Source organism: Symphalangus syndactylus, chromosome 3, assembly GCF_028878055.3.
Source record: "Symphalangus syndactylus isolate Jambi chromosome 3, NHGRI_mSymSyn1-v2.1_pri, whole genome shotgun sequence".
NCBI lineage: Eukaryota > Metazoa > Chordata > Mammalia > Primates > Hylobatidae > Symphalangus > Symphalangus syndactylus.
This window is the reverse complement of record NC_072425.2, coordinates 131,438,826-131,450,090: the sequence shown is the minus strand read 5'-3', so window position 1 is coordinate 131,450,090 and position 11,265 is coordinate 131,438,826. Positions and strand designations below refer to the sequence as shown.

The window sequence follows — 11,265 nt, the reverse complement described above, 5'->3', positions numbered from 1 at the left end:
AATCCGTCTGAATTGAATTTCCTGAATGTAGCAGAGTAGCCTAGTCCAGTGCTGTTAATTCAATAACTAACTCTAACAACGAGCCAACATCTGCTTCTTTAAATTTATCCGCGGTTATTCTAAAGCAAAACATATTCACTTCCTGTTTGACATGAACTTATTAACCCATTCCTAATTGCATTACAAGAGTTTAAACATTAGCCATACCACTTAAAAAAGAAAAAGCCATCTTTTCCCAATGATTAAACTACTAAAGAATAGATGGTACAAAAAGGTTTGCATTTCAATAGAACTAGCTTTATTTACTTATTTATTTATTTAAACAAAAGAAATGGTTTAAAAGCAAATGCATATATGTACCAAGGGATGGACATGACCTGGTACTTACAAAGGAGCTGCTGTGTCATAATGGAAACAGCATATTAGGAGAAAAATAGTATTTCGCGTGCTGTCTGCTTGAGTAATCAATCTGGAGATGCAAGTTAACCGAAGGTGCTCTGCCAAGCCATCAGCGTGAGAAAAAAAAAAACCACCAGAAGTTGCCTCCAGATAGCTATGTAGTGGCAGCATGACAACTGGCATCAACTCACGGTCTTCTCATTTTCCCCATTTTCTATAATTTTCCTCTTCTTTTCATCTATTTTCTTCTTGAAGATGTTATTTCGGTAAAACTGAAGCTCTTTGATGCTTTCACTAATGTCATCAAGTGCCCTATAAGCAAACATACCACAATGAATGAACTGTCCAAAACCAGGAGATGAAAATCATTTTAAAAGTACAACTTTTAAAAAATGACTTAAGAACAATGGGTGCTACTGTGAATGTCACTGTCTAGCATCATCAAAAGTAGAACATTTCAGAAAAGCAATTTTCTTTAAATGTTTTGTTTTTTAAAAAACTTCTGACAAAAAAATGTGTAAAATATAAAAGATTAAAGTTTCCCGAATTGTTCCATAAGATGGTGACATGTTCCACAGGGAGAAAAAATAATTCCACGGTCAAATAAGTTTAGGAAAAACTAGATTAAACTTTTTACTGAAGTAAAAAGTTGCAAAGCATTTAATATACTAATGTGTATTATGAATTCCCAAAAGGAAGCTGTCCTATATTTCTAACATATTCATTTTCTAAAATTAATAAATTTTAGTATTTCTAAAACTTAATCGACCACATTTGTAGAATACTTATAAACAGCTCATGGAACACAGTTTGAGAAACACTGCCCAATACTTGATGACGTCCCTGAACAAAATAGACTGACATACTTGAACGTAGTCATGACTCAGTCATCATAATAAACATCAATTATCAAACAGTACCTAACCATACCAGAGGATCTACCTCCTCTCTCATGGTGATTTGTGCTATAATCAGTGGCAGCCTGCCTCCATCTAAGAGCCTTTCTTTTCTTCGAACATGTTGTTTCTCATCTGTTGTAGTCTGAGAAATCAGGTAACCAAGATTATTAGAACAGTGTGCAAGTAAATCAATAAGCTCTGAATCATGGGCCAAGGGCCACTTCTAGAGAATTCCCTGCACAAATTTTAGTGCAAGAGTTTTATGACAATTATTTGTGTGGCTAAGGCAACCATCTGCTTTCTTCCCAGGACTTGGATATATGTCAGAGCTGAAGCTGCCAAAATTATAGCCTCTGGCTAAATAAAGGCACACAATCGCTTATCCACAAAACTGAAATCCAAAACATACCTGAAAACCCACAGTACTTACATAACCTATTATGTAGCAAAACCTGAGCAATCTTAATGTGAGGCTATTGACAGTCATCATTAGTTATGCCATTTGGTGTGAATATACACGTTTCACTGCAGAATACCTATGTGTTTTATTATGGGCTGCTTCTCAAACCTTGTTAGGGATGCTACAAGATAATAAACAATACAGATGTAGTATCACCTTTCTAAAATCTGAAAAATTCTGAAATCCAAAACATACCCCAGCTGTTTCAGATAAGGTAGTCTAGGCCTGTATGTCTGTGCTACAGTCTACATACACTCAATAAAATAACGTAAGAATGCCAGACTCTTTAGGGATTGGTCTTTCTCTATTTGCCTACAACTGTGCAAGGTACATTGTAGGGGTTCAGTAAATGGTTTAATAAGTGCTACTCTTAGAATCCAGCTGCTAAACTTCCCACCAGGTTTCATGTTTCTCCTGAAAGACTACAAAATCAAAAAGAAAAGAACCAGTATGGGACACATAAATATACAAGATCTTTAAATTCCTTGTCTACTTGTACCTAAGGCTACAGACATAAGAGAAACAATCAGAAAAACTATAACAAGTGTCAAAGTAGGCAACTATATTACACAATTGCACACAAAAAGTGTTCTAATTTCAAAAGGCTGCAAGTCCATATCCTCTGTGGGAAGAAAGTTAACACGGCTCATTACTAGAAAGATTACAGATTGTTTCATTATACCTATAAACCAAGCTATCTAAGAGTTTTAAAACAGCAACAAAGGCTACATAACCCTCTCAGAATGGAACGCTGGAATCCTGACCATAATTCCTAACAGTAAAAGAATGTTATGTTTATGCTAGTTGAACTTTATCTTTTCCCTGAGAAAAAAGAGTTAAGGGACATTATTTCAAGCAGTCAGGAATTTGGGAGTTAGTGTGTGTCAGACTGGAAAAACGCTTGGTAGAACTCAAACTTACCTATGAGAAGCAGCCTTCTTTGGTGCAAATTCATACTCTTCTGGATACCAGCGTCTACACACAGCAGAAATGGAACTCTCAAAGGAAGCTGTCTCAAATACACTGAACGATTACCTCCTTCAAGTAATCAATTAACATTGAAAATGGCATTTGAGTCATGATTCTCAAGTTGCTTCTTTGCCGGGGCCTCTATCTTCCACCCTCTCCTCTCTTTCTTCTATATACTTTCTATGAGCAAGCTTATCAGTGTATAAGACTGCTAAATCTGGAAATCCAGCCCAGCCCTCCCTAGAGTTTCTGTCATGGATATGCAACTGCCCACTAGATATCTCCATCTAAAAATCTACCAGACACTTCTAATTCAACATATATCAAAACACACCCACCATCCTCAGCACCTCCCCTGCCCCATCCACCATATCTACTCTTCCTCTTCTCCTTTTTATTTGAACACTGCCATCATCCACCAAAGCTGCTCAAACTAGAAACATCGGAATCACATTATACCTCTTCCTTTTCACACTACCTCATTCGAACACTGAGTGTCAACTGACCCTCTCACATTTTTATCATACAAGCCCCTCATTTCCATGCCCTGCCCTTTCTCCAGTTCATTCTTCTCTCCAAGATGGCAGAAAAGGCTCCTTTCTATCTCTCTACCACTTTTCTTGCCACCTTCAAATCAGAACGATCGTATCACTCACTCTTCTACCTACACTTTCTCAAAGAAACCCCATTCCTTGCAAGATCATAGTGAACTTCACTGGCATGGCATGCAAGCCCTTGAGGCCCTAGAACCACCTCCCACTTTCTCCAACCTCATGCTTTGCACTCCAACATTAATGAATGGTTTGGGATTCATTTAACACATTTTGCCTTAGCTTCCTGCTCCCTCACATTCTTATACTTCTGTCTGCTCTCTCTGAATGCTCCCTCCTCAATAAAATGCCTGGAAGACTTCCATTCTTCTTCACATCTCAATTTCAAAGCTATTTCCTTGCTACGTAAAGGTTTCTCTGACTCCCCATTCCTCTTCCTCTTGCTCCAGCAGTTAGATGCTGCGTCCCTTGTGACCTCAGTAGTCCATATGCACATTTTCACTATAGAAGTCATCATAGAGTATATTTTTAGGGTGTGTTTTTTACACATATGTCAATGTACTACTTTCTAAAGTACTTAAGAGTTTTTCATCTATATGCTCCCAGTCAGAAGACTTCCATATAATATTAATCAATCCAGAAAACGTATTGAGCACTTATTTTGTGCCAGGCATTGGCTAATTTACTGGGAACATGTCTGACATTGTTTCTCCCAATTCTCACCAGTCCAGGATAAGTTAAGGTCCTATACAAGCAAGAATGGGATGAGGAAGATATGAACCCACTTGGCAGCCTTAGTTCTACAGCTCTATCCAATTACTTTCCACAAATTCTCAATTAAAACATGCTAAATGAGGTAATTTAATGGATCCCAAATATAGCCCTTACCTGCACAGTTCTTTAACAGTGCTCACATCAATTATTCTATAATGAAGATGTTTCATGAACTGGGGCATGTATTTGTCAAGAAACTTCTTATCTTCATGAACTGAATTTCCTAGAAAGACACGAAGCATACTGCGTCTCTATATTTCTAGTAGTATACAACAGGATATCAAAATTCATAAAATGTATTTGAAATGGAGATGATTTTTTAAAATTCAAACAATTCCTAAAAGCACCTCTATATTTCTAAAACAGGTTTGGGTAAATGTGATTAGCTTACAAGTACAGATTTCCAAGTACTTAGTCAGTTTAGCTCATTATAAATTTGTAAATGACCTCTCATGAACAGAAGGACAAATCTATCATTCCACATGCTTGATGTAATGCACAAATCTATTTGTTACCTTTTAAGGTCATACCAGATATGCAAACTTTCTCCCAGTGTCACAAAATTCATACCACTAACACTAAAAATTTAACTGAATCACATAGGTAGATAAACCTTTATTTACAATCCAAATTTTTAAACAAATCATATGCATATTTATGTTTCCAAAAAGTAACTTATACTAAAAACACTAAATTTTAAATGAGACCTTTAAAATAGATATCAGCCACATTGGCTGGCGGAAACATTTACACAATATATGCTCTAGTACTAAATGCCAAAACTTATTTTTAAAAATGTTTAAGAACAGTATTAGCTACCACATCGACTTACATATACAAAGGCACATATACCTTCAGAGAAACATGAACTTCCCTCTGGCAATGTCACCCCTTTAAAAATGCTGGTAGAACAGGCCTGGTCTCTTTAGAGGGTAAGTCAATGTCACAGGGGAAAAATAATAGGTGGAAACTTTTACATTAAGAGACTAAAGAAATATAACTAAATGAAATGCACGAGCCTTGACTGAATCCTGGTTCAAAAACAAATATTTTGGGGAACATCTACTGTGGACTAGATATCATATGATACTGAATAATGTTTAATTATCTTCAATGCAATGACATTGTATTACATAAGAAAATGTCTTTATTCTTAGGAGTTTTGATGAAGTATTTAGGAATGAAGTGTCCTGATGCCTGCAATTTCCTTTAAAATGTCCAACAAAAAATAGATAAAACAAACATGACACAAGGTTAACAATTACTAAATCCACTCCTCTGTGCATGTGAAATTTTTCCATCATAAAAATATGGGAGAAATTTTTATTGAGTAAGTTTGTGTTTCCCAGATCTCACGTCAGGTTTCAGGGCATTTTCCCAATACTCATGCTATAAACTACACAAAGAAACTTGAACAGAAAAGTTAAGATGTGTAACCCAAAGCAGGGTTAAGTGGAAGACATGGATGGGCTCAGCTGGTCTTTCTGGAACTGCAGTCTCTTGAACCACTACATATGGAAGACTATAAGATATACATAGGATTGGATTTTACCTGCAAGTGGACAGAGCCCTGGAGGAGTCTGCTGTCGTACAAAGGACAGAAATTCATACTCTGCCTGCTGCAATGTAATTGTACTCTCCTTCACTGCCTTGGTAAGGCCAGACTGCAAGAGAGAATCCCCAGCCCCCCACCAAAAACACATGTGAAGTCAGTTTTCAAAGGCATCCAGAAATGAAACTGCACTTTTAAAATGGGCAAATATAACCACAAATAAACCCTTTTTAGAGCTCAAGTTCAAATTGCAACTGCCATCTTTGCACCATTTTTTTTTCTTAAAGAATCCAAGCCAACTTAGTTATGATCCTGACTGTTAACGGCATGTCCACAGTCAAAAAAGATGGTGTTCAAAGTCCAAGGATATTAACCTCTGGGAAGAAACAACTATTAACAGGAGAGCAGCAATCCCCCTTCTCTGAAAGTTGATGTCTAACCTTATCCAAAAGACTGACTTGAGTAATACTTGACAATCCACAATGCGTTCGCGACAGACTGAATGTAGGAGAGAAAAAAAAGAGGACATTCAGGAGAAGATGATCTCGAGAGGTCCCAAAGATGAAAAGTAAACAAGCAAGCAGTTTCCCAGGCTTGCCGTGCAATCTTCTCTAAGCCTTTTTAAAATACCATCCAACAATGGTACCGGATTCAGGTGTGGGAGCAAAAAGCTTGTTACTGATCCCCAAAGCAGCAATCCTGTTATTTGGTAATGTTACCTTCCCGTGATGCTCCTTACACCAATCTGACATGCTGTCCAGCAACTCATCTGGTTGTTTTATAATCAGGTTAGGACCCTGTGGATGGGAAACGCCATCAGTCACCAAGAACCAACAGGAATAACCTTACTTTCAGAGGGAAAGTTTAAGCTGTTTTAAGGACTAAATATACATATCAAAGAAAGTAAGAGATAAGGATACTTTAAAAGTGTTCCTCCTTCATTCCAGCACTGTTCATTAAGGCAAAATAGAACACACCAACACATACACACCACTGAAAACTCAAATCCTACAAATAGATGACACAGATATCTATCAAGGGTTAGCAAACTATGGCCCCACACTTCAGCTATTTTTTTAATAGCTAGAAAGCTAAGAATGATTTTTACATTTGTAAAAGATTGTTAAAAAAAAAAAAAGAACATATGACAAGAAAATGTGACTGCACTCAAAGCCTAAACAATTTAATAACTTGCCCTTTCCAGAAAAGTCTGTCAACCCTTGATTATGAGTTCATTTTGAAAAGTGTCTAGGCCAAGCATGGTAATCCCAGCACTCTGGGAGGCCGAGGTGGGAGGATCACTTGAGGCCAGTAGTTCAAGACCAGTCCAGGCAACATAGCAAGACCTCATTTCTACAAAATTAAAAAAAAAAAAAAAAAAATTAGGTGGGCCTGGTGGCACACCCCTACAGTCCTAGCTTCTCAGGAGGCTGAGGCAGGAAGATTACTTGAACCCAGGAGTTCGAGGTTACAGTGAGCTACATGCCACTGTACTCCAGCCTGGGTGACAGGGTGAGACTCTATCTCTTAAAAAAAAAAAAAAAAGGTATCTATATTGCAGAGGAAAAAAACAATTGCAAAACCATATATGTACAGGTATGATTTCATTTACACTTGTTTTAAAAAGAAAACGCATTTCTATAAGCATACAAAATATCAAGACAATACATAAACTTGCAGTAAGAAGGAGCAATAGAACAGGACAAAAATCCAGTAGTTTACTACACACATACTTTGGATAGTTACACTGTTTAACAGTATTTTTATATTTAAAAAAAAATTTAAAGAGGTCATTGTTGATATCCAAAACACAAAGTAGCCCTCAAATTCTCAGCTCCATTTCATAGAACATCCAAGTGTGAGTCTCTCAGATAAGTCCTGGCAGTTAACAGTAGCTATGGCATTAAAGCAAGTCACCTTAGCTTCTCCCTCTGTAAGATAGTGATAATAATAAACTGTACCCCTTCCCTCATAGAAATGTTAACAGGATAAAAGAAATTATAGATATGAGCGCTTCGAACTCTCTGGTAGAAAAGTATTCTATAAATCCAAGGTATTATTACTACTAAGGTGGTAAAAACAGTTCACAATCACTGAAAGAAATGGCTAGAATTTAATTAAAATACGCCTGATATCCTACTACTAAAAAGGAGGTTTAGCCAAACAAGAAAACTGGTGTTGGCAATCTCTGCGAAGAAACAAAAAATTTTGCTCGGATAACAGATGTTTTATGATAGTCACGAAGGAAAAAGAAAACCCAAACCTATGAAAATGAAAAAAAATACTCATACTATTAAAAAAAAATACTAACAATGATGGAAAAATCAAACTACTACAGATCTAATGCTAGATACCTATTCTAGATCCCAATTTAGCAAGCCAAGGGACCACACCTACAGAAAAATTTTCAGAGTAGGATGCCTGCTCTTCTACCAGCATAAAACATTTTTCTCAGACTCTTATAAAAGAATAAAACATACTGCAGAACTGATAGCCCCTAAGCTTTTTTTTTTTTTTTAACATCTTTATCCTCATCTGACTTAGTCCATTTACAAATGCTGCATTCATCTGCAGCTGTGTGAATACATACCCAAATTTCCTCCAGGGTACATATCAACCTACCGGTCCATTAAACTGTCAGTATTTCACATTATATCAACAGTCTAAAGGAAACACTCTTCTTCAGCCAAGGGTAAGTTTGGCTGGTAAAATAAAGACACTTCTCTTCACTATTCATCTCCAGTAAATCCCAAGTAACAGAAAAAAACAACCAAATCTAAAACTCAGGGCTTTATTTATACAAAGTCAAAAAAAGTTGTTATGATGAGAAATACAAAGTCTCATGATTTTCCTACAGCTGATATGTGGGGAGGATAACCCTGGTACTCCACAAACGCAGTCATTCATCTAGAAATACGTCCTCACCTCTTTTACCTACACAGCAAAACAAACAAAAGTGTTAACTGCAGATTTACGAAATTTATCCAGTGCCAGTAACGTATCAATGCTACCCTCTAGGAACTTATTTTAACAAGACTCTCTTTTCCACGAATATCCCTACTTTATTCCTATTCTGGAGTTTCTGGCTGTGAATACTGCTGACAGTATAAAACAGAATTATTCAGGGTCAGGGATTTCACCCCCTACCAGATGGTGTCACATCCTTATTAAATGTTTCATGAGTGGTTGAAATGCAGCAGGTGTGTTTTATTTGTTTTGCTAAATGTTTCAGTTGGAAGTAGCACGCAAAAACCTTAATCATGCCCAATCTGTCAACAAGAGAACACTTTACGGGTGTGCATTAACAGAAATTCTAAAATCTTAATACTGATCTAGAAGAATCACACGTCCTAGTTGAAAACGCAGAACTGTAAATATGGAGTCAAGTTAAAGTCAAGGTTATGATATAAAGACGCAAACATTGGCACGAGTCACCAAATCTGATGGGAGGACAGCTGGCTGTTCTACTTGTTAGAAGCACCTTACTGAGACAGCCTGAGTTGAACTATTGGCTCCCCCAATAAATAGCCACTGGGGCCTCAGACAAATTACCCAACATCTCTATGCTCAAGCGTCCTCATCTATCAAATGAGCATTCTAACAATAACTAACTTACAGTTGCTGTGAGAACTAAGAACAAAGACATATAAAGCACACAGAAACTGTACTTGACATACAGTAAGCTCTCAGTAAATGACAGAATTTATGTTTCTGTAAATTTCTGGCATGGTTAATTAAAAAATGTTTAATTTTTAATTAATTTTTCACTAGGCTGTGAGATGGATTACTTTGGTTCTAGTACCACCATGACCTAGCACATTACCTTAACCCATATAGACCTCAACTTTCTTATTTTTTAAATAAAGAAGCTGCAAAAATGATGGTTGTATTTCCAGTGCCCTTTAAAAAGTATGACTGTATTACTTGGCATCACGTACTTCAGCCAAAATGTTGAGATCAGAGTCAGTTATCAGACAGGCCATCTCAATAATCTGGTCCTTCTCAATGTCCAATCCTGTCATCTGCAATTAAAAATAAATATATAACACACACAAAGCCATCATTCTGGCCTCCTTTATCCAAGTTTACTTAACAAGAATTCCCTCAAACATAGTCAGCTTGTAATCCATAGCCGAAACAGAAGAGAAGAATGCTCCTCGGGCAACTACTGAAGGTACTAAACAGGAGTCCTCGTTTATTCAACAAACATTTACCAAGGGCCTGCTATTTGTCAAGCACTGAGATTCTACTCCGGGACAGATGCAAAGTAAGTAAAACTGAGTGCTGACATCACTCAATTTTGGAAGAGTTGGGTAACTACCACCACCACGTCTCTGCAGAGTTTACAAAGTTTTCACATTAATTACACCACCTGATCTTCACAATCTAATGGAAAAACTACTGTTATTATCCTCACTTCATATAAACTGAGGCTCAACGGAGGGAGGAGCCCTTGTTTCGGGCATGGAAAGCCTGAAGGGATAGGAACTGGGTTCAGGTCCCAACTCAGACTCTCACTAACAGCACGACCTTAAATGGGTTGAATCCTTTCTGTGGGCCTCAATGTTCTCACTTATGGAATGAGGGGTAAGGCTGAGTCATCTCCGGAGTCCCGTCTGCCTCTAACGACCTGGGGTCCTTTAAGGATTTAGTTGGGGGAGGCTGGGAACAGAGCCGCTGCCCCCGCCCTCACTCCAGTGACCCAAGCCCAGAGACGCCAGAGCGTTAGGAAAAGTCCACATCTGGGCGGAGGGGTAGGCAGGAGAGGAAGCCACACGGAGGACTCCTCCCTTGTGGAAAGAAGCCCTACAGCGCAGCACGGCGCCCAACACCCGCAGGACTCCTGCCTCCGGACTTGCCCTGCACTGCCCCTGACCGGCCGCCCTCACCTGCCACACCTGGGACCCAGACCCCCGCCGCTCTCCCAGGACGGGCTCGGCTCCTCGGTTCCACGCGCGAAATCTCACTCGCCTCCCCAAGCCCCCCGACGACCTCACTCACCTCCAGGTCCACCCAGACCATCCGCTGAGCCATGCTCTCCCCTGCCGCCATGGCTGCGCCACCTTCGCGGACACCTCGCGCCCCGAACCGTCCGCGACTCCCACCTACACCCCGCAACAGCCTGGAGCCCAGGGAGCCGCCTAGCATCACCCGGGACCAGCAGCCACGGCTCCAGTCGCGCAGCCGGCGCTGGCGCAGGCGCAATAGTCGCTAAACGTCGCAAACCCGCGGGGAGGTGCACGAGCTGAAACCACACGTCCCAGCTTGCGGTGCGCCGGCTCGCCCTCAACAGCCTGGCTTGGCTGCCGAAGGGAATGATGGGACTTAGAGTCTCACCTGCGGTTGCGAGCGGATGCCCCACCCCCGCCACGTGTTTTTCGGGTGTTACTGGACGCGCTTGTTTTTCACTGCTAAGTTTGTTTGCTTCCAGGAGTTATTTCCTGAGTTTTGGTTAGCTGTAACCGCGCAGTTAAAAAAGAACTCTTAACTTTAGTTGGTTGGAAAAGATCTGATTATCTATGTATGACATTTTTTTCATGTCTGTCTTTCCTTCTTTGCATTTCTTTTTCTTTTTTTACTTACCTGCCCCTCTATTCCACAAACTGGATATTTTCATTTATTTGGGACCAAGAGGCAGTGTGCTTTTGGGGGCCAGAAGGC

The 11,265-nt window shown here is 39.3% G+C and overlaps 1 protein-coding gene across 1 annotated transcript; it reads right to left on the bottom strand.

Moving 5' to 3' along the window:
* Positions 1-275: 275 nt before the first annotated feature.
* REXO2 (RNA exonuclease 2) lies at positions 276-10,919 on the bottom strand. The gene is made up of 7 exons (XM_055273215.2): positions 10,606-10,919; positions 9,543-9,626; positions 6,324-6,401; positions 5,605-5,716; positions 4,167-4,275; positions 2,680-2,733; positions 276-711 (listed from the first exon to the last, which is right to left on the bottom strand). Exons 1-7 carry the CDS (start codon positions 10,750-10,752, stop codon positions 582-584), a joined length of 714 nt encoding a protein of 237 aa, XP_055129190.1. The 5' UTR covers positions 10,753-10,919; the 3' UTR covers positions 276-581.
* Between the last annotated feature and the right edge of the window lie 346 nt (positions 10,920-11,265).